At 34.0% G+C, this 24797-nt stretch overlaps 1 protein-coding gene across 1 annotated transcript in view; it reads right to left on the minus strand.

The window, feature by feature from the left end:
• The window catches only part of LOC129807113 (teneurin-a), a 232326-nt gene that overhangs the window by 12740 nt on the left and 194789 nt on the right, over nucleotides 1–24797 (minus strand). Inside the window, exons 13-18 of the mRNA XM_055856153.1 lie at nucleotides 16279–16378; nucleotides 16045–16112; nucleotides 12157–12349; nucleotides 8651–9488; nucleotides 4438–4981; nucleotides 3568–3875 (exon numbers count right to left, since the gene is read on the minus strand). Of these exons, the coding sequence (XP_055712128.1) occupies nucleotides 3568–3875; nucleotides 4438–4981; nucleotides 8651–9488; nucleotides 12157–12349; nucleotides 16045–16112; nucleotides 16279–16378 (2051 nt within the window). The remainder of the gene's footprint in view (nucleotides 1–3567; nucleotides 3876–4437; nucleotides 4982–8650; nucleotides 9489–12156; nucleotides 12350–16044; nucleotides 16113–16278; nucleotides 16379–24797) is intronic.

Raw genomic sequence — 24797 nt, forward strand, 5'->3', positions numbered from 1 at the left:
TAAGGATTTGGTTTCTTGGTTTTCGTAGTTCGTGTTCTGCGGATCAATGCTTGGGATTGGGTATCTGATTTGTGACTCAACAAATTCAAATATTATTATTATTTATTAATGCAACGCCAAATTGCCATATGCATATAAAAATCAGGTACATTAGAAGACTACAATTCAATAACAATTCTAGCTATACCTGTGTAGAAAAAAAATTTAAATGTCTAAATAGAAGTAACAATTTGTACGTGATAATTAAATAAAAAAAGAGAAAGAGAACAAAATTTTAATTTAATGAAACACTGCAAAAAGGCTGACGTTTCTTATCAATGAGATTTTAAATTAAATCGTTAAATTTGTAGCTCTTATGAAAAGAGCTACTTTAGCGAGATTGACCATATCGATCCCTCAGAATATAAACCGAACAACTCGCGAATGGCCAACTTTTCAGGAGAGCGATTTAAAGCTGAGACGAATTTTCATTTTATATCTTTAATTTTCTCATATTATTTTCACCTAGTGCCACCGAGTATGAGATAAGGTAATACGATAATCGATAATTTGCCTAAGAATTACAATGAAAATGCGTAAATTAACGAAATACGGTGAGCATTTTACTGTCAATGCGATTATGTCCTAAACCTACCGAACGTTTTTGGTGGTTTTTCCTAACGCGCTCGGTCAAATGACGGACCATCGTAGGTAAGATACTCAACAAATTTTTCTTGGAAAAGAGAAAAAAATGAAAATTGAAACACGGAAAAATATATTACACGCATATTTTAAGAAATTCATGAAGTTTGACAGCGATATTGCACCGTTTAAATATGTGTTAATTTTGAAAAGTTTTTTAAACCGGTCAATTTAAACGGTCTGCGTAGGTTGAGTGTTTAAGGATCGGTTTCTCCTGAAGTCTTTAACACTCAACCTACCAAGAACCGGTTAAATTAACTGGTTTAAAATTAACACATAATTAAACGGTACAATGTCGCTATCAAACTTTATGAATTTATTAAAAGATTCATGTAGGGTGGTGGCATTACTTGTGGTCTGTCTTTACTTATAGCCACGTCGCAATTTTTGTCAGAAAATGATTCCGAAAACCGTGACGTGCTATTAAAACACAACAAATATTTTTAATTTTGAGTATTTTCGAAATCATTTTGTGACATTGTAAAGTGTTTTGCGAAGCGACAATATGTAAAGACAGAAGCCACAAGTAATGCCGCCACCCTAATATATTTTTCAGTATTTACATCTTAATTTTTTGCTCTTTTCCAAGACAAATTTGTTGAGTATCCTACCCTACTGCGTTTTGTCATTTCACCGAAAAACGACCAAAAACGGTCGGTAGGTTTAGTGATAATTTAAATATTTAAATTTGATACTTTAAAAGATATTAATCGAAGATTACAAATCAGTATTGAAAAACTGATTTAAAGATTTAACGCTTAAAGCTTTATTTCAGAATTGAGGGGAAAAAGTAGAATCAATAAGTCGATAATTCTGATCATTATTGTGACCGATAAATGCAATTCTAATAGAAATTCTGGGTAAATATAACTTAGAGGTAAGTGGGACACGTTTGAAATCGGGCTTTTTTCTCTTATTTTTAAATGGAACTAGACCTTATCATAATGCAATTTGATTTCACATTTGGTTTGTGGAGCCGAATTAAATTAAATTCTGAAAAAGCTGAATTTTAAAGGTGCCCTAATTCAAAATAATCCCATTTGCCCCTAACTTTTTTTAGACGGAAAGTTTCTGTTGAACTTACATAATGTACGTTACGTCTAAATAATACTTTAAGGTTAAGCATATCCATGTGGAGTTTTGGTCTAATGTCTAATATAATTCAAGTATCCCACTTTTCAGAAGTTATTAGAACTAGGAAAAGGTGCTCATGGACAAGGTGCTTATAAGCATCAATTTTCTAAGTTTGAAGTGCAATATTTTTAATTACTAATTGAATTCTTTTGTAGCTCTCTTTTCAAATAGATTATTTAGAAAACTGGGGTGACATGATAACTTATTTTGATAGTAACGACTGTCGATTCTGAAAAATTTAACCGTAGCTTTCCTTTTTGTAGCTAATATAGATATTTAGTAACAGTCATATTTTCTTAAGAATGTCACAGTAAATGGCCTAACGATGCGTAAAAAGTCGTCATTGATTTAATCTAAGAGATATAGATACAGTCAGGTTTTAGGTGGTCTGATGCTTCATCGTAGAAATGGGACCCAGAAGGCCCATAATACTTCTGGAAATGAATAGATAAACTCGTGAAAAAAGATGGTCGTCAATTTGGCACCAAAAAGATTCTTCATGCTGTCGTATCTCTGATCCGATACCTTGTCGTATTGCTAATGCAAAGCAAAGATATAGATTTATCAATACTATCGATTCTATAGTATCGAAAAGTTATCATTCCACCCTTGGCAATCTGTTTATACTAAAATGAGTCCTAATACTTTTAAAGGTGATTTAATATGTAGAGATGAATATGACTGTAAGATTGGACACCTTGCTTGTAATTTAGGACACTTCGCTTGTAATTTTGGACACCTCACTTGTAATTTTGGACAGTGAAATTTAGTGTAAAATCTTTCAAAAAGAACAACAAATATTTAGATATAAACATTATTCATCAAATATTGGAAGAAAATTCCGTAGTTTTAATAAATTTTGTTTTAGTGTCCAATTTTACCATGAAAGTGTCTAAAATTAGAAGCTGTCCAAAATAATGAGCACTTGCCCTACTTTCTCTCCAAATAAAATTCCTGCGTTTTATATTATGATGCACGTAGCATATACGAAGCGTGTCTAAAATATTTAATGGTCGGTGCTTATCCAAGAGGTACAATTAATTAAAATGATTAAAATATGTTTTTAATAAAAAAAATCTTTCTAATTTTCTAAACAATAAATGACGGAAAATTCTGCATGGGTTTCTATATCCACGTTGTTGTTTCAAATTTAGTGAAAATGATCTTAATTTGTTTTTGTACAGTAGAGTCTCGCTCAATTGGTTCTTTTTGAATCCGGCGCAAATTTTTTTTGACGATTTTCACGTTTGATTTTAAAGTAAATTTATTCAATTTCGCCGAATTTCCCCTTATTTTATAGTGATTCTTAAAATTTCAGCACTTTTTGTGGAATTTATAATGATTTTGATGACCAAATCTCTCGATAATTTGGATGACATTTTGCCCCATATGCCTGATTGAGAGAGATTCTACTGTATGACATGAAGTAATTAATTAAATAATGAACATTGAAGAACAACAATTCAAAGGGAAACTTAAATGATATAGAAAAAACCACCTATTTGTAAGAGTGCACTTCTTTATCTTCTCACAACAGGCAAAATCCAAATGTTTCCTCTGCACTAATAACGATATTCAAGTTGTTTCTCACGAGTTTATAAATTTACTCTCTTGAGGGGAAAAATGGGCCACAGTCAGGTTTTTCTCGAAATGCTTGTGGGTAGGTTCGAGGGCATAAAGAAGTCAAAAGTTGGCAGGAAAAAAAAACTAGTAGGAATAAATGGGGCATACCGTTGCAAGCAAATCACTCACCCTGATCGGCAACATTGATAACACCATCCTGGGATACGGCAATGGCAGAAATAGCTTGGAATTTCGCATTGGAGGATAGCAATGTCTCCGCATTGCTCGTCCCCGAGTCATCTGCAAAGCCACTGGCAGCGGTGGTGCCTGTGATTCCGGTGGTATTGAAGGGGATGGTGCAGGAGCAGCCGCCAGAGGTTGTGGCGGGTGGTGAAGGTGCACCAGGATTTCCTGTACTTCCGCTCCGTGCTGGATTCATCGTTGTCGCCGCCAGTGTTGCTGCTGTGGTGGTATTGCTACACTCGCAGCTTGGGAATCTGCAATTATTTGGGTCATTAAGGATTTATCTCTGCTCCATTGATTTCTTGCAAACACCCCATGTGTGTGTCTCTTGCTCATGTTCTTCCTTGCCATCTCTGGGGGTTGTTCTGTTTGTCGGGGGGAGGGAGGTCGTCGTGAAAATCTGAGGGCATTGGCCGCGTAAAATTCCATCATGCGAATATAGCATGAAGGGCATGGTGAGGGGTTGAGGATGTGCACACAGCAACAGGAGACAAGAGAGGAAGAAATTGGGTATTTCATGAGCAAATGGAGTGGACACGAGGGGGAGTCCGATGGCACTCATTTGCCACAGTTATAGCGTTATTTAATGGAATAAGTGCTGAGAATAGGGGTTTCTCAGCTTTCTCATGTTGTCCAGAGAGAAATACTTTTCTTACAAAAGTTCTTTTGAGACATGAACACACAAGAATATGGAAAAGTTGTTGCATTTTCTTTTTTTTTCCACTCGAGGGATGGAACTTGGATAGGGAGAACTTGCATAAATATATTCTTCAAGATCAAATTTTCATGCAATTTCTGCAAAAGAATTTTACTTACGTTGTAGTATCAGTTTTCCCAGCAAATGACCTCATTTTCCCGGAAGTGTCAACAGTGCGAATGGAATTGACCCGCCTAGAGTCAGAGTCCGCCACATAGAGGTCACCCGATGGGGAGAAGGCAATGGCCAGAACAGTACCAAGAACATCATCAGTTGTGGTTTTATTTTTCTCTCCTGCATTTGAATTGCAATGCAGAGGTGTTCCAGCCACAACTTTGATCTTCATGTCAGCCGTTAATTTCAGCACTAGACGATCATCAATGAAATGGAGTGAACCATCGAGGGGACTGAGGGCCAATCCTGTTGGCCACTGAAGTTGCGTCTGGCTGGCCAGAAGAGCACCCTGACACGGTGCTGGACTCCAGTGATTGTGATGACCATGGTGACCAATCAGGGTGTGGATAATACCCTTCGGATCAACCGCACGGATATTCGTTCCATCAGCAATGTACATAGTCCTGTCGGCTGCTATGGCAATACCCTTCGGATGGGAGAGACGAGCCAGCTTGGCTGGACCTCCATCACCGCAATTACCTTCGTCACCTGCAATTAATGGGGATGCTTTGATGCCCTTTTCTCCCTCATTGAACACTCCTCCTTCAAACTCTCTTTCATGCTCTGGTCCATTGTGAGCTTTGGATATTGTGGCTTTCATCTTACAGTAAGGTCAGAGAGGGCTTTATTGCTATGAATGCTTCTCTTCATTTCTTGAATTTAAGTCTTTCATTCGATGTCAAATATGCCTTGGAACATTTATTCAATAGAAGCCATGATTTATTGGGTATAATGTTCTTAAATCTCATTCATTGGGAATTTATTTTCTATTATTCTTATTCTAATTGGCAGAATTTCGAGAACAAAGTATAGAAAATCGTAGGTCCCGCACTGAGAGAAATCCGAAAAAGTCAAAATAACATTCCGGAAATGTTAATTTTACCCTGCAGTATTGATCCGAAATTGGTGTAAATATTACCCTTTTTAGGTGTATTATGGGTTAAAGTTACCCTTTTTTCATGTTGATTTTACCCTCAAAAGGTGTAAAATTAACATTAAAAAATGTTGATCTATTTTTACACCCGAAAAGTGTTAAAGTTATGACGAAAAAAAGTTAATCGTAGCATCTTTTTTCTCAGTGCGTACAATAGAACAATTTTTTAATACCGTAGATGACAGGGAGTTCAGACATTTAATCATACACAATAGGTCGAATCGGTAAAGACCATCCTTAAGTTCCAAAATTAAAGAAAAGTTTACGAACAGTAGGAGGGCAAAGTCCCTCGCATCTACGGCGCATATTGCAAAGAAAAAAATATTTTGTAAAATTGTTCGTAAATGTTTGTGAAATCCTATGGCAGACTTACGAAATGCTCGTAAATCGTATAACCCACAAACAAGTTTGTAAAGGTTTGTACTTTTTTCACAAACATTTTTCGTAAAATGATCATTTGACGAACATTTTTTGTACTTTTACAAACATTTGTTCGTAAATGTTCGTAATCAGACAAAAAATGTTCGTAAAATTTTGTCATTTGTTCGGATTTGTTCGTAATTTTTTGATTGTCCGGCACAAATTTACGAACAAATGATAAAATTTTACGAACATTTTTTGTGTGTTTACGAACATTTACGAACAAATGATTGTAAAAGTACAAAAAATGTTCGTCAAATGATCATTTTACGAACAATATTTCTGAAAAAAGTACAAAATTTTACGAACTTTTTTGTGGGTTATACGATTCACGAGAATTTCGTAAGTCCTCCTTAGGATTTCACAAACACTTACGAACAATTTTACAAAATATTTTTTTATGTATACTCTGAAAAAAAAAAAAGTTTTGTTAAACAAACAAATGGATTTTGAACAAATTTTGTCAAAAAGATGTTATTTACCAATTTGACAACACTTTTTCTCGCATTTTATATGGAAAAGACCCTTTTGACAAACTTTTAACAAGATCCAGTTGGCCGCCGATTTGACAAAACTTTTACCTATTCTGTTTTGAAGAACATCCTTTTGACAAACTTGTCTTGTTAATTTGGCAAAACTTTTTTTTTCAGAGTAGACAAAGTCGAAAAGTCAATTTTCAAAACTTCAAATTAAAACTTCTCAGAAACATCAATAAACAATTCTATGATATTTTAACAAGTTTCATTTAACACTTGGGCCTTTCGAATCTCTCAAACGAAAGCAAGAGAATCTGAATATATTTACCTTGGCTTCAGTTATAATGAAGCGAAGTGCCCAAACATCAAAATAGGAAAAACTTTCATTTCCGACTGTAATAATTATATTTTCTTCAGAGAATCAGAAGCTCGAGCAAACACGGCTTGAGGCGATGAAATTGAAAAACTAATATCAAAACTTAAAATAGCATGAATAAAATGCAATTATTCCATTTGGAGAAATTTTCATTAAGTTAGAGTTTTGGTCAATTGGGTAAAATTGGAAATTCCGGACAAAGCGGAATTCCGGATAATTTAATTCGTCCGGGATACATATAGATATAATAATTCAGTAAACATGGAGTTCTAGAGTACTTTAAAGATTAGTTAATTGATTTTTCATACTCTAGCTTCTCAATTGTATCTTACAAAGTCGAAAAATATGGTCTTACATAAGAAAACTTTTGAAATACCGTAAGAGCGAGTGACTTTGTCCCTTGCGGATGATTTTGACCTCTCTTGTCCGTACACTTTTCTTTACTTCTATAACTTAAGAATGGCCTTTACCGATCCGATCTACCATGTCTGATCCGGTGGCAGCCAAAATCCCGAAAACCAAAATCCCGAAAGCCAAAATCCCGAAGCCAAAATCCCGAAAAGGCCAAAATCTCGAAAGCCAAAATCTCGAACGCCAAAATTCCGACTGTTCGAAATCCTGTAAGGGATAAAATTATATGAGGGGAAAATGTTTAGAATAATTTCCCAAGACACAGAAGATTTCCCTTTTTTTCCAGCAAGCGCGGATGCAATCGTGGGAGTAGCTATGACACTTTTAAAAATTCGAGATTTTGGCCCATTCGGGATTTTGGCGTTCGGGATTTTGGCTTTCGGGATTTTGGCTTTCGGGATTTTGGCTTTCGGAATTTTGGCTTTCGGGATTTTGGCTTTTGGGATTTTGACTTTCGATTTTTGATTTTGGCTTTCAGGATTTGGGAGAAGGGGTCAAAGTCAGCCGCAGGGGATAAAGTTAGCCGCATCTACGGTATTTAAAATTTGTAAAATTACGGCTGAGAAATTTTTAAATCTGGGAACTTCAAGATTTTAGAAGGTTCCCGAATTCCTGTTAAACTTGTATCTGCCGACCTTTCTTTGGAAGAGCTGTGACTCAAAAGCAGTAGGGGAAAGTAAAAGCATTTTTGAATTCAGGAACTTTTGATATAGGGCTCCTTTCTTGAGCCTTGATATAATTTACCTGTCGTTTATGGAGTTGAATTATATTATAGTAAAGTTCAGTTCCATTTTGAAACAGGAAAAAAAAACTCTATTTTAAAGGTGCCCCAATTCATAAGTGCCTTACTGCCCTCTTATGACTTTAATCTTTTTAATCAATTCCACATTTTGAGGAATAGATTTAGATATTTACATTTTCTTAGTCCTACAGGGTTTACTATTCCGGTATATTGCATATTTCTTTAGTCAATTCCGGTCATAAAAACCGGAATCTAAATTTATTTCCGAACTGTAATTCCAAATACGGGATTTTGACCTTTGATCTTCTCCTCCTCTATTCCTTGCTAACGTTTCGGAGCTTGATGGCTCCTTGTTATGGAAAAAGAATGGTAGGAAAAGGAAGTCAGGGAACTGGTTCACTACTACTTTTTTATAAATGGATGAAGTGGACATCACGATGGTCAGATTGAAAATCATTATGTAATTCCAAACTGAATTTTTAAATATTTCGAGATTGATTAACTCTTTCCGGACCGCAGCATATGCTGCAAGCCAATTTCACCATTTTTTAATCAAGAATATCTAAGCTCAGGAATTAATTGAGGTCCTACAAAAAGTATCTTACATTTGGACATCCTTATAGTTTGTAATTATCCACAATAATAGGATTTTTATCATTTCTGAATAATTAAAAAAAGGTTTTTCACAGAACATTCATATGCTGCTTTGGGTACTCAGAGTCCCAAAAGAGACGAAAGAGTTAAAGGGGCTTGAAGAATATTAAAAGTCACATGTAAGGATTTTCTCATAAGTTCTTACCTGGAATACAACGTTGTCCACTGCCAACAACAGTATCACTGTTGCTAATTGGATTAGTGACATCGTCTACGGAGAGGACTTTTAGGATCTGATGGCGTTCGGGGTCAGAAATGTAGAGATGCCCATCAGCTGGAGAAACGGTCAGGTAATATTGGTACGAGACTTGCGTAGCACTCAACTGTAGGACCGTAAAGACCTTTCCTTCAGGCGTAATGCGTCGAACTAGATTGAAGTCTCCAACAAAGAGACTACCATCAGGTCCAGAAGTCAGAGCAACTGGGGTAAGAAGTCTGGCATCCTTAGCCATGCCATTGCAGAAGTCCTTGCCACAGCTTAGGGGTCTCTGAAGTCCTGTTCCCATCACTACTTTAACAGTTCTCGGGTATTCCTTCATGTGCAGTGTGGATCCATCACCCTTCTGCAGAATACCCTCGTGGAAGTTGTAGTGATGGTGAATGTCCAAACCCCAACCCCCAATATCAGAGATATCTACATCGAAACCTTGCAGTTTAGCGGTTTGGGTCTCCCACACGGGTTCCTTACACGTGGAATGTTGATACCCCACGCTGATTCGCGCCAAGGAGACACCATATACCTTCTGCTTGTACACATTACGCTTGTTCCAGGCAAAGGTGTGAGTTAGATTGGGGTCAGCCTCGTATGTCTTCACGTGGAGTGAACCCTCAATTTCCACGCCAACGTGCACATGTGTTAACGTTGGGGGAATTGTGGCTTTCGTTAATCGCATCCGCACGATACTCAGGTAGCCAGGCGCTTGAGATGATTGGTACGTCAAGTGTAGCCCTGAGCCAGGGATTTGCACAGATTCCTGTACAATCTGCAAAGAGATGAAACCCCAATTTTGTATGGATGTTATTGTATCGAAAGGCCTTCTTTCCATCCCCCCCCCATTCCAACACAGGCACTGCTAGTGAGAAATTTACATTGGCATTTTATGTGAGCCTGTAAATTATGTATCCCACCCATTTTCCTACAAGGGATACTATGCGATGGACCATATTTGATCCCTTCTCATCCTGAATCACATATAACACCATCTCTAGAGCTGAGGCAATTCCCACACGCACTGAATCAGATTCTTTTTAATTTCCTGAATTATGTACTTTCTCCTCTTTCTGCCTTTTTATTGCTCCGGCAAAGAAGGAAGATTTTTCTATTAAGACTTTATCGCTGTGAAACTCCGATTTTATCGCGCAGAGTATCGTCGGGGTAGCACAAAAAAAAGATGAGAAGTTGAAGATGATTGAGAAAAAAATATTGAATAAGGGAATGTGGGTGGTGTAACGCAAAATGCGATTTTGTTGGTAATCGTCAAAGTTTCTCAAAGAAAATTGTGTAAAAGGAAGTTGAAAAATTAGTTAAATTAATTAACACATTGAAGTAACTTTTGAGGTTGGATTTTATGATAAAATAATTAAGACATCAAAAGTTAAAATCACGGGAGAATACGAGGTGATATACATAAATCATGAAGATAAGCTTTTTTGTTTAAAAGAGGTGAAAGTGTCTCGGATAAAAGGGAAATGGTGTGTTGTACGTGATGATGAATCTCGACTAAATTTCTTGTTGTAACTAAACAATCGCTGGGACTAAATAACCAAAAAAAGTCACTTTGTCGAGTTGGGACCAAGAAGACAATCCAGGCTGATCCTGAATGTCATACACTTAGGATTATCGACTAAAAGGACCTTTTAACCCATTCCTTACCATGGTATTATACATTATACGCGAATTGAGTGATTTTAGATGATTTATTCCTGGGCAATTTTTATCCGAATTGCTATCGGGAATGAATTTTTAATTACTTTAGTCCTTCAATTACTTGGGAAAAATAGTCCGACAGAGATGGGAATACATTTTGTTGTTCTTTTCTCGCTTCGCACAAAGTAATGCTAATTTTTTGCTCAAAATGGCGGACGGAAAATTCGACATCCCGTCGAATTTGTTAAAATTGGCCCCTTTCCTCATTCCTGATTTGAATTCTAGTTGCCAATTTGTTTTCTTGGATAGTTATTCTATCTAATTCAATAGAGTTTGTAATGAATTAATGCACAGAATTTAAATTCAGTGATCGTTAAGACGTGTATTTGAGGGCGAAGCCCCGCGCCCCTATAATAGATCAAATTTATTTCTTTTCAAAAAAATCATCTCTTAATCTGTAGGAAACTAATCCCAAAATATGAACATTCTATCTCAAGTATTTCTGGTACATTGACTGAATGGGTTAATAAATTTACTTTATTTAATCCTACACTGCCAAATTTTACAGGAGAAATATTTTCGGATTATTCCTGCATTTAATTCTGATTTTAATTTTTCACAGTTTTCCTAATTTTAGTATCATGTTTTATTTAATTTCCCTATAGTAAGGTGGGGTAACTGGATCGTTTTCCGAAGAGTGCTACTTAAACGCTTGTTTTTGGACTGATTAAATTCTTATTTACTTCTTCTAAATCCATAGAATTATTCACTGTTTCATTCAGAAACATAATATAAAAAAAATTATCAAAAATATTAAAGAAAAGTTATAAAATAATGATAATACTGAAATAAGTCAGCATGCGCTAAGTGGATCGCCTTTTCGCTAATTCACTTTTAATTAAACCTTTGGATTTAAAATACTTTTTTCACAAGGGAAAAAAATAGTTTTCAATCACCCAGCTGTCATTAGCGAAAATATCACTGCTAGAATATTTTTTAAAAAAGAACCCACTCACTTATTTAATGGATAAAAATATTATTTTTGCTTTTTCTCAAACTTGAATAGTTATATTATGTTACTGTAGTGACTATATTACGGAAATAAAAATAAAAATATTATTTTAAGTAGATTAGTCATAAACGATCCAGATAGCGAAGCGCCCGGATTAGCACACTTGACTGTATTTAATTTCTTTTATTTTCTTTATTTTTTTGGTAAAATTTTAAGATAAAAATCATATTTAATTAAATAAATTTTCAAGTTAGTAAAAGCTCTATTTTTGTGTATTTCCACGAGTGATTTAGAAATTTTCGTTACATTCTGGTTGATATAAAACCATAAAATATTGTACAATAAGTCTTATGGCTTTATACAAATAAATAAATTTGATAAATTTCTGGAAATAGGGGGGCGGAGAGATTGCAGGAAGATGCCCTGTAATTTGGAAAATGTTATTATTGGATGATTGATTGGAGAAGAAACTCAAGCGATGGAGTTTAAATTACAAGGGACCAGAAGGTTATTAATGTGTCTAATTAAATATTACACAATAGTGGAAAATTAATTTAACCACTCTGCTCTCTGGACCCATTCCTTGAGTACTTCAAAATTTGTACAATTTGTGTCCTTTGCAATTGATTTTCTCTCACCGTCTGGTAAATTTCTGCCCAAGCATCATCTCTTCCCTCCATACCCGAAAACTTTGATGTATTGCAATTACTCATAGAATGTGTTGGGCATACTGTTAGGTCACAGCCCAACCCCAACAAGACCCTCAACGTACCTGTGTCTCGGCGAAAATGTTACGATGACCAGCCATGGCGCCCACACCATTTGGCATCCATGTTCCGAACAATTGTGGTTTCAGAAGCTCATGGTCGTGCTCGAGACAGACAACTCCCGGTGGGACAATTTCGTCCGTGAAGTGGTACAAGATGGTGTTGAGGAAACTGAATGCCAGATTCGGTGGTGTAGCTCTGTTTAGGATGGCAAAGGAGGTGGATTTATTAATATTGTAAGCATTTTTGCTCACATGACAAGTCCCCAATGTCCACATATTGGACATTTAAAAACGAGAGAAAAAATTGTTGTTATGGAGAAATTGTTATTCTGAAAAAACAATCAGACTTATGGTTGTTTCTTACTTAGTTATTCAACTTTATAGAAATCTACAAGTAAGATGTAACAGGAACCGTATTATATTTTTAAAGCATGATTGAAGCCTGATTACATTTATCAGAATTTATAAAAAAAGACAATTTAAAAGATACCGGCTGTTACCGTGCTATCACACTAGGATTTTTCAATTTGTAAATTCAATTTAATTTTCAGATGAATTGTTCCTATGCGTTATTTTGCATCAAAAATAATTTGAATTAATAGATTTTTGCTTATTTATTGATATAAAGTAATACTTGGACCACCAAAATACGTTTAAATTATGCTAAAATAGCATAAAAATGTGGTTGCTCAAATTATTTTCAACTTAGCAAATTAAAATGTTAAAATTAGGCACCCTCATTTTCGTTGTTTCTTCCTACAAATGAGGTCCAACTATATGAAGTAATTCCTCAAATTTTTCAGTAGCTATACGACGGAAATTGTTGTGTCCAAAAAAAAATCACCAATTGCGATATCATCATACATTTTTTCAGTGAATCCGTGGGCAGATCTCTCTTGGATCCATTTTCTGGCCCACAATCTTTTCCTTTTACATTGAGACACATTTTTATTGAACATGTATCCTACATAAAGTAGGAAAATTTCTTCCTCATCACTGGACTCACTCATTTTTCTAATAATGTAACAAAATTACAAATGACAAAATAAAACAACTAGCAATCTGCTCGGCTTTTTTGAATTTAGCAAATTTCTCGCAAAAATATGTCCTTCCTGGCTATGAAAATTTTCAAGTGGTTCTCGCAATTTTAATGCTCAATTTGCTGAATTCAATTTAAAATTAAATTGTGAAAAATCCTAGTGTGATAGCACTGTTAGTGATGCGAATTATCGTCATTTCGACATTTTCTAATCTGCATCCATATGATTTAAAGTTAAAAATATATTTAATTTTCTAAATTCGAAATCCGGATAAAACACAAAAGTTTTTTTAAATTTGAACACATTGAATAAATTCGAAAACAATTGGAGATTGAAAAAATGCAGATACTATACGGATCGATAGGACTATTATTGAGAATATTTAAGCTTTTCATTGACTATTCTTTTATTATTAAATAAATTTTCGAAATTTATGAGTAACAATGAGAGCGTAACAAAATTTAATTACTTTTATTTTTTTAATCCTAATTAAACCTGAAATTCATCCTATTAATAACAGGATAAATATCTTTATCAAGAAAATTAAAAAAAAAATTGGAATTGTAAAAATCAATAAAAAAAGAAAATACTCATGTTCAATTTAAGAATGGATAAATTCCCATAAAGTCTGTTACAATTCCGAAATAAATATTGCAGTGGGGATTTTTTTGGCGAGATCAAAAAAGTATTCAAAACACTTTTTTGATCTCGTCCAGAGTTTTTGTTTCTCCAAATGAGAACGAGTTTTTAGTTAGTTCTCATAATTCAATATATATCAATATTTCTTATTTTTCAAATGTAAATATAAGATTTTTTTTTAAATCTTCTACTGAGTTTTGATTTTAAAATTGCAGTAAATACTAAGAATATGTGACTTCCGTTTTAATTTTAAGCACAGTTATGTTTCTTAATTTAGTATGTATAGCTGCATTAACACAAAAATTTGGTTTATTTTAATAAATTATGCATAAGCCAAAAAAGATGTTTTTTTTATAGAAGGACTAATTCTTAATATGGCTGAATTGGTTTTAGGGCAGAATCACATTGACAGTAAAATGCTCACCGTCACCGTCAAAGCCCTCACCGTATTTCGTTAATTTACGCATTTTCATTGCAATTCTTATGCAAATTCTCAATTATCGTGTTACATTATCTCATACTCGGTGGCCCTAGGTGAAAGTAGTACAAGAAAATTGAATAAATAAAGCGAAAATCCGATAAACGGTGAGCAAAAAAACGAAAAACTGTACGAAAAACTGTAGCAAAAAAATCCTACAGTTTTTTTATTTGCTTACCGTTTATCGCATTTTCGCTTTATTTATTCAATTTTCTTTTATTATTTTCACTTAAGTGCCACCGAGTATGAGATAAGGTAATATCGTAATGGAAAATTTGCGTAAGAATTGCAAGGAAAATGCGTAAATCAACGAAATACGGTGAGGGCTTTGACGGTGACGGTGAGAATTTTACTGTCAATGTGATTCTGCCCTTAATCAAGATTTATTGCAGGATCAATGTATTAAATGGGTACTTGAGATTGAAATTCTTAAAGAAATATAAAAGAAAAATTATTGTAGGACGATACTAATGCCCTAGACATACTTACGACTTAAGCCGAGAGACGGCTCAATGTAATTATAATCACAATAAAATAATGAACAGATTAGATTCCCATCAGTTTCTGACTAATCCATCTTTGGCTTAGTTAATGCAAAACTGATAGAAATATAATCAAATCATTATTTAGATTATAATTATAGCCGTCTTTTGACTTAAATCGTAAGTGTGTCTTGAGCATATGTGGGGACCCTTAAGAGTTTTACAACTCTCTTGCTGATATTTAAGTCAAATACATGCTAAATGGGTTTCAGATCAAAGGCTAAGCCATGCTTAATTTTTCTAACTTTTTATCAGCCAAGGTTTCTTAGAAAATTGTGTCTTTAAACTGGATATTCAGGCCAAATTATCCATTAGATTTTGAAAAATTACAAAAATTGCTTTTTGTCAAGTATTTTAAGATCTTCTGCAACCGGACTAAACTTCTCGTCTAAAATTCGTATTATATCATCTTTAAATCTAAAATTTAGCCATATGGCTTTAGTTATCTGATTTCTTATCAGGCAAGATTTTTGAGAAAATTTTGATTTGGAAATTATTTTATCGAAACATTAGTAAAATCGTTTACTTATTCAATACTTTGAAACCTTCAGAAATTGGGCTAAGTCTCCCAGTCTAAAAAAGTTCTCTGATAAAAAGTGTAGTGTAGGTGATTTCTTCTGCGTTTTTCTTTGTAATTCAATATTCTATTTTTCAAATTTCTAATCGAACTTTTTTATTATTTTTAAAATTAAAATTTTGAAGTTTTAATATGGATATAGCCGTTTTTAGTTCCGTCACCGAAGTAATAAAAATGTTTATTAATTTTGTTTCTTAATTTGTTTTTATAAAAATCGATTTAATGGTTTTGGTTACATCTTACGATTTTGGACCTCACTACTGACTGTTTTTGACATCCTTTTCTGACATTGTAAAGCCTAAAGGATATTTTTAGAGATTTTTTTTTGTGACGAAATATTTAGTAAAAATTGGGTACTGAAATGAATTGGTAAATGATTTTATTTAGATTTTTGTTCTAACCCAAAATTCTGATTTTACGAAGTTAAGTTGTTTCAACAATATTTTTCTCTCAGTGTAAGCTTAAGGAAGTAGCAAGGATGTAAGACTTGTAGACCTAACATAATTTTTTTGTGACTTTCTTTTCTCAAGCAATAACAGTTACTAAGCGGGATAAGTAAGGGGTGTTTTGGAATATGAAAATACATGTCAGTGTTGATAAAAATAAAGTGCATACTTTATGAGTGGACGCAAGTGTTCCTCATCTTCACTGAGCTGCATCTGAACAGGTGGCAAAACAACAATCTGTGGGGAAATATAAAATTCATTTGAGTAAGAACCCGTTAAGTTTAATGGCACTTCTTGTACTAGCTGTTTACCCTCAACTACCCTTTATATTTTTTTTCCCTTACCCACCGTATACACACTTCAACTTTCGCGCCACTTTATTGTGTTCATCCGTGAAACTCACCTGATTCCAGGGCACGAAAACTGTTCGCGTCAGTGGACGGAAGGGTGATCTCTGGAATTGCAAGGTAACAGCTCCGCCACCATTTACCAGGACATCAAACCTGTTGGTGAGGGTTAGCAGGGGTAAGAAGAAAAACATTTAGTGTGGGGGATGAGTGAAAGTCGTTAAACTTAATGGAAGCTTTTACATTTAATAAAAGAACATGAAACATTTTTGTTTCATGTTAACTCTTAATCCTGTCATTCAATTCAGCAGGAAAAGTGGAAATTTTTACTGAGAGAAAAAAAAAATGCCATTTTGACGACAAAAGTTAATATTTCTCATTCAATCAGAAAATAAATCTCTGGTGAGTGGGTTGACTTTGTAGGAACGGAAATCTATAGGGGAATACCATAGCAGCGATTTCCTTTTGAGTGACAAATCAGTTGAGGGAAAAAATCCGGCAAGTTTTCCGTTCTTTGTGCTGGAGATGGGAGTCACCGAGGCTGCAATTAGACTGTGAAGAAATTGGAACTGTGTTAAAGCTTGGAAAATACTACGGAAGGGAGACACTCCACCTTGAGTAAAAAGTCATAGGGCACTAATAAAATAAAGTACCGTAAAAGAATTGTTTTAAACGGTGTTAGGAGGAAGTGGGGTACCTTTGAAATTGGGATTTTTCTAATATGTTTAAGTGGAACTGACCCATATCATAATGTAATTTAGCTTCTCAATCTGTTTGTACGGCTAAATTATATCACGATAAGGCTCAATTTTACTTAAAAAATATAGGTGACAAATCTCAATTTCAAAGGTGGCTCACTTTTCTCTACAGAGAGCGTTGAATGACTTTTATACTTATATAATATGGTTCAGTAAGAGTGAATTATACAATGTTCTAATACTTATTCTGACTAATATGTACACCCGGTTATGAAACGTATTTACAATACTTAACGTATGAAATTATAAAATATTTTAAGTTATTCTTGAGAGCCTCAAGTGGGTCAATGGATAGAGTAGTGGCTCTATGACGGTGAGGTCTCGGGTTCAAAGCTGAGCAGCAGCAAAAAAAGTTTTCTCATGCCATATCGGCTTTAAATTCGTCCAGTGAGTGAATGAATAGTAATACCAATGGTGCATATTTCCAAAAAAAGTGAACAATGAGGCTGGTACGAGAACGAGTTTCGACATGAAAGTTGTACTTCAGTCGATACAAATATTCACTGTCACTGATCCAAACACACACCGAGAAGGGCTGCTGTGATATAGTAGCGGCACTGATTGCCCACAGAGCTGTGATATAGAGCGGCTACCCGTATCGGGGGATAAGATAGAATAGGCGTGGGGAAGCATAAGAGGGGCCCAATTGTGGCCTGGATGCATCGGTAATCAGAAATGGAGAACTGACCCCTGGAAAAATCTTATCTCTTTAAGTTATTGTTGAGTTTAAGTAATTATAATTAACAATTATGGTGGACCAACGCTCCATAGAAGAACTTAGGTCTTCCCGCAAGGGGAGTTCTGAACATCCATTATTATTTTTTCTTATACAGTACTGTCTCTCTATATGCACACTCTTTATATGCACAGCTTTTGTGTCGGTTGCATTCAAAATCAATTTGTTTACATTTTGACAAAGTAATAAAGAAAATTATTTTCTTGGTAACTAACTTTTCTTGTTTTTAATTTTCTTAATTTTATTTTTTAGGTCTCATATTATATTTAAAATAACACGGGAAATTCTAGAACAATAAAAAAATGATATTTTATTAAAAGAAAGAAAAAAACCGTTGGGAATTTCAAAAAAAGTTGTGCATATTCAGAGAGAGAACTGTCAAAAAAAGTACCCAAACTGTGCATATAGAGAGACACCACTGTACAAGGATAGGGTAAGTCAGTCCCATACTCCATGGAATCAAGTGCAGTGAAGCTCACTGGTATTTGTATATTTGTCACAAATGCAGATATGATGGTAAGGTAGATAGTCCAATGCTGATACAACAGAGCCTGTTGAACAGACGATATGCACAGAACGGACAAATTTCATTTGGTTCTATACTTCGGCTGAGAAAATAAATTTAAACAAAATAGCTTTTTTTTAAAGATAGAAAAGGATAATTAGCTCTATAAGTCGTAGAAACATTTTTAATTCTGATGGAGCTTATTGTGTTCACCTAAAAGTTATTCCAGTTTTGAAAGGAAAAGTCTGCGGTGACTGATGGTCACAGTACAGGCTGTTCTTAACAAAAGTACCATCGCTCTTTAGCACCTGTCTAGGGGTAGAGATTTGAAGATGTCTCAGGGACTCTACACACTAGATAAATTTATGTCCATATTTGGCATTTTTGGATGAAATTTTGATAACTTTTGCTAGACAAGCGTAAACAATTTATTTGCTTTAATTATTATTAATTTATTTAAATACAGCAAGTGACACGCATGGCCAAACTGGAAGATGAGTTGACCGCTCCGAGCCCCATGAAGACAAGGAGAAGGTGGATACCTAGCTTATCTGAGCCGAAAAATTTTGCAAGGGAGATTTGGGAAATAGACGATGTATTTCACTGAAGACACACACTGACTGAGAGAAATCCTAAAAAGTTAAAATAACATTCCGGAAATTTTATTTTATCCTGCAGTGTTGATCCGAAATCGGGGTTAATATTTTGCTTTATAGGTGTATTATAGTTAAAGTTAACCATTTTCATGTAAATTTTACCCTCGAAAAGGTGTAACGCAACCCTCGAAAAGGTGTAAAATTAACATTAAAAAATGTTGATATATTTTTACACCTAAAAAGTGTTAAATTTATGAGGAAAAAAAGTTAATCGCATCCTCTTTTTTTTTCTCAGTGAAGCAATCAGAGACAAAGCCGTCTCCACTCGCTATCAATTAATTTCAAAGGTCACCGGGCCACAAGTAATTGGAAAGTCCGGCCACCATTACCGTGCCTGCAACATAGCGGCCATCAACTGTGTTAACAATTGTCCAATTGGTCGCACGTACAACATGTGTAATATCTATGTAAAGAATACTTAATTTCACTGTTCCTTTTTAACTTATAGGCTTCCTACACTTTTTATTTCCTATCAAAATGAAGCTCACTCCGCATTTTTGTGAATATGGAAATTGGAAATTAAAGAAGTTGACTAATTTCTTTAACGCAATTCTCGGGCAGAAAACGATAAATGATTCAAAAGAGAATAATTGAGTTTTTCGCTGAATATAAAATTTATTTACTAGAAACTTTAGGTGGGTATTCCCCGTGAAAATGCAATGTATATTTTAAAATTGAAGAAACTTTTGTACAACCATGGCGACTTTCTGCATTTTCTCTTTCTCTCTCTCTTAGAATCTATTTTAAAGAGAAGAGACCAACGTGCGATGGTTTTTCCGCCAATACAGCAGACAAGCTGAGAGGATTCATTCTTTTCAGACCATTTCCACTGACAGTGTTATAAATTTTCTTTTTATGCTGAAGGGTGGTTGGGGGGGTGGGGTGGGGTGGAAAGATGTGTGGAAAATAGAGTGTATATGTATTATACAATGAGAATGATTTGCATTCAAAATTCAAGTCATACTCTCAGTGAGACAAACTGTCGATAGGATGAGCCAAGTTAAAAGGCAGTTGCCATAATCATAAATAATATATGGACCCACTTTGGAAAAGAACTTTCTGCAGTAAAAGCACATAGGATTAGATTTAATGTATCTTGAGTGTTTCTTCTGGATTGCCTTTGAGTAAAACTGGGATATGGCGTTTTGGGAAAGAGTAAGAGAGACTTCGACGTCAGTGATAACAAATCAATACTGTAACTGACTTGCTCATTCACCCCAAACCATCCCCAATAAAGTCTTTTCAACTTTGCCCCCCTTTATTTCACCCATCAGTCCACCACATCAACACAGACTTTTCCTCATCTCCACCATGTAACTTAGAACATTGAAGGGAACACACCCAGTCCTGGGGATGGTTTAAGGATTTGTCTTCCATCCAAACTGCGTTAGATGTACACAATTTTTAGGGCTATAGTAGGAGAACCATCCAAGATTGAGCATAAGGGAAAATATAATCTTATTGGAAATAAAATTAATTTAGCTGAAGAGATTTATTTGACTTATTAAAGGAGCTGCCTTCAACGTTATAATAATAATGTTTTTATTTTTATTACCTACACCACTTTTATGGGCATTTCATCGGAGGTGTATGTTTATATGCCTTTTTGGTGCTGGATTAGATTCTCTTTGCCTTTCACGTCCATGGTGGCAGAGAAGCGCAACTTCTACATCATATTTTTGGAATATATGCGGAATTTTACTGGCATTAATACATATTACATTTAATGTGGTTTGCTTTCATAAAAAAAATAGAGGAGAGAAAATTTTTGCAATTACTCTCGGTGTTTGGAGCCAAGACTTTCACAATAATTATGATAGATTTTAGCATATGGGGAAAATGGTATAGGAGCTATTCTAGCGAAATAGCTTCTCGCACAATTTCTATATACCAATTATTTCCCATCATCAACCACAAAGTTACTCCCTCAGAAACACTCAATTGCAATGTGGCAAGAATTCACTCAATTCAACAGAGAGCTCATAACACATTTATGTTCTTTGCTAATTGATTGATAATTTTGCATTTGAGACTGTTTGGTGTGGTTGAACTTGGCATTTTTGAACAAAGTCGAAGAAACTTGATAAGAATTTATAAACTAATTAAACTACAAAGTTATTATAAAATGTTTAATTTATTTTGCTTCAGATGAAAGCTGAATTATTGCGCTTTTCAAATTCAAAGCAGATTCTGTGAATATTGTAAAATTATTGGAAGAAATTCGCCAAAGGCTTTCTAGAAGAGATAGATAGATAGATAGATAGATAGATAGATAGATAGATAGATAGATAGATAAATTTATTCATCAACAATGCTTTCGGTTTCATTTAACTGAGATCCCGTGTAGTTTTCAGCGTCCACCGCCGTCTTAGCGTTGGTGACCAATCTCCAGAGCAAAACGGTGAAAAAGCTCTTTCTCAGGTTGTATATGCCAGTTTGACACAAAATTTCAATGAAAAAATAGAAAAAAACCAAAAACACAAAATTTTGCTCTGTTGAAACTGTACTGCTTTGCAGCATTGTAAGAAGTTAAAAATGGCTAGCTCTTACTGAGCTGTAAGCCATTTGGGACAAGGTCCCATGATAAAAAGAAAAGCGAGATGAACACACCAAGGGGTTATTCAAGATCGAGAATTTGTATCCATATTCCGTTTATTCTATAGAATTCTAATGTGATTCTAGTGATTCCAAATGTGTCATTCTCTTAATAATTCAATTCGGTATTCTGTGATTCTCAATTATTCCATTCTGTGATTCTGGTTTATCACCGATATTTTCGAACATATTTTTGAACAATAGGACAATCTACAAGGTCGCTATGGAACAGGTTAGAGGAAATATCTAGCTAGAAAGCTTTCCATATCAGGCCACAAAATAATCAAAATCGGGTTAGAATTCAAATTTGAAAGAGTTTTTGAAACTCTAAAACACCAGCATTATCAGTCCATTTTTGATCAAAATTTCCCGCCATTTTCTTCAAGGAAATGCCTTATTTAAATTTTGGATTTTAAATATGTAAAAAATTTTTTTCATAATTTCCACGCAAAATTTTTTGTGGAGTGTTTTCGTCTTTGAAAATAAGTTGATATCATAAGAAAAACTACTTGAAAATTAATTTATTGTTTACTTTTAACAGAAAGCTTGTCGAAATCTTCTTAAGAATTTAAAAAAGAAAAGGTAAGGTGCTCTTAATCCCTTTTCCTTAAAACATAATTTGAACATATTTGAACCACTTAAAATCATCGAAATAGGATTGATTCTTGTTCAAGCATATAAAGTTTAAAAACTTTTTTTAAAGGTACAGAAAGGTACAGAAAATGCTTCTGTACCTTTTGTGAAAATCCTCCAAAATCGCTTAAATCGGCAGTGATTTCCTCGAAAAACAGATCGTAAGTTTTCAGAATGTTTTCCGTTTATTGATTCTTAATTAAGCTCAAAGTCTAATAATTAAGTTTTTTTTACATTTTTTTTAGAAAACTTTTGTTCTTTGCGTTCGAAAAAAAAAAACGATTTCTTTTGGGGACAGTTCGTCAATTTGGCTCCTGTCTTTCTAAAATCCTAGCTGTATCCTCGTCTCTAAATAGAGCCTCTTATTTATCGAAAATAATGAGCACATCAATCTGTGTAAAATATTAAAGAACGATTTTGTTCTTGGTATCCCGGGGATCCGCCTTAACCGAATTTGCTGACTGGCTATTTTACTTTGTATCTGTCACTGGAGAAATCGTATTTCTTTTTGAATAAGACATATTCTTCGATTGTTGTTGTAGTTGAAAATGTCCAATGTTCTTTGGAAAATAAGAAAAAATCCATAGAAATCTGTAATGTACTATGGCCTATCTATCGCGGAATTAAGAATGATTCTGTTATTCCATTTGATTCCAGTGATTCTTGAAGGAATTGTATTTTAGATTCTATTAGAATCTTACGAGTGATTCCATGGATTCCATAGATTCGAACGAAAAAATGTGTCGGTATTCCAAGTTTGAGTAACCCCTTGGAACACACTAATCTTGAATAGAATATCAATTTCGCTTAATAAAATTTTCCTTTGAATTTTCTTAGGAATTTTACATTGAATGGACTATGAAATTGAAAATATTATTCAATACATACAGAATATAATGAAGTCTAAAATGTATATAGGGGAGATCGGGGTAGAATTATCCACGGAATAGACAGGGATTGTTACACTAAGAGAAATCCGAAAAAGTTAAAATAACATTCTGGAAATGTTTATTTTACCCTGCAGTATTGATCCGAAATCGGTGTAAATATTACCCTTTTTAGGTTTATTAGGGGTTAAAGTTACCATTTTTAATGTTAATTTTACCCCTAAAATGATGTAAAATTAATATTAAAAAATGTTGACATATTTTTACACCTAAAAAGTGTTAAAGTTATGAGGAAAAAAGTTAATTGCACCCACGTTTTTTTCTCAGTGTAGGGAAGGTATGGTCCTATGGAAAAGAAATTTGAGCTCTCGAAATTTTGGAAAATTGAAATAAATATCTATTTGCTCAAGAAAGATTTTTGCTTGTTCGTTGATGGGTTATACCTTTACTTTTTTAAATTAACTCATCTTTTAGCATTAAAATACAAATACAAAAAATATTTTTTTATTTATAATGCCCAACACACAATAACTTTTGTTTATAAACATGTTTTCAAAATTTCCTATGAGATAGAGCGAGATAACTAGATCTCGGTTTCATTCACTCTCACTTAAATGTCAAAAACACGTTAACAAAACAAAACTTATTATGCGTTGGACATAATATCTCTAAATATTTTTACTAAATATATTTTTCTTTTGAAATAATTGACAGAAATTCGTTTACGGCTTTTATGACTGAAAATAACAATTTAATAGCTAATTAATTATATTATTTTTCCATGTACTGACAATCATTTATATGTTTTCTGAGTTTGAAATTAGAATAATATTTATATGGGGTATGGTGGAGCAATGAATGCATTGTTTTAAATAATAATCAAATCGAACAAAAAAGATATAAATATTGAATGCGATTTATAATCTGTATGGCTAAAGATTCGTGAAAAATTTTAAACTTCGTGTAACTCCATCAGACTCCTTTATAGGTCGTACCGGTAGCTGGTAAAATACCCTAAAAGAGGAAAGTCAAAATTTTGAACGGTCGATGTCCCGAAAACACAAAATCCAAAATCCCGAAAAGTCAAAATCACAAAAAGTCAAAATCCGGAATGCGTCAAAAACCCTAAAAGGCGAAATTTTGAAAAGAAGAAATTCAAAATTCCGGAAAATTAAAATCTCAAAAAGTCAAAAATTAAAACAATCCATTCCAGATTTTGACTCATTCGAGATTTAAGCTTTTCGGAATTTCGACACATTCGAGATTTTGGCTTTTCAGGATTTTGATCTACTCGGGACTTTGACTTGAACCCAGATTGTACGTAGAGGAATTTTAACTCTATTTTACCGTATTATTTTATTAAAAACTTTTTATAAAAAAAATTAAAATCCTTTAAATAAAGAATTGAATACATTAGTCAAATACAACAATTAATAATAAACAAACTGTAAACATTTTCCATTATCCGGAAGTTTCTATTAGGCAAAAACTTTTCCAATGAAAATTATTTTCGATTTTTCATCATATATCCAACAAAATTCTCGAGCTAATTTAACTTTTTATTTATCCACAAAAAGGTTTTCCAGGGAGGAAATTAAACAATTTCTGTTTGGGAAATATGCGAAATTGTTGATTACAAAATTGGCGCCATTGTGTCTCGTCTGTTAAAATTTAATCATTAATCTCGTATTGAGTTATGTTTGTCACGTACATTCAGTCGCCCACGCATGAGATTCTCAGACGATTTTCCGTGCCAAAATTTCCTTGGCACTTGACTCAATGAAAATTTCGGATTTCCAACTGAA

This window comes from Phlebotomus papatasi, chromosome 3, assembly GCF_024763615.1.
Source record: "Phlebotomus papatasi isolate M1 chromosome 3, Ppap_2.1, whole genome shotgun sequence".
Lineage (NCBI taxonomy): Eukaryota > Metazoa > Arthropoda > Insecta > Diptera > Psychodidae > Phlebotomus > Phlebotomus papatasi.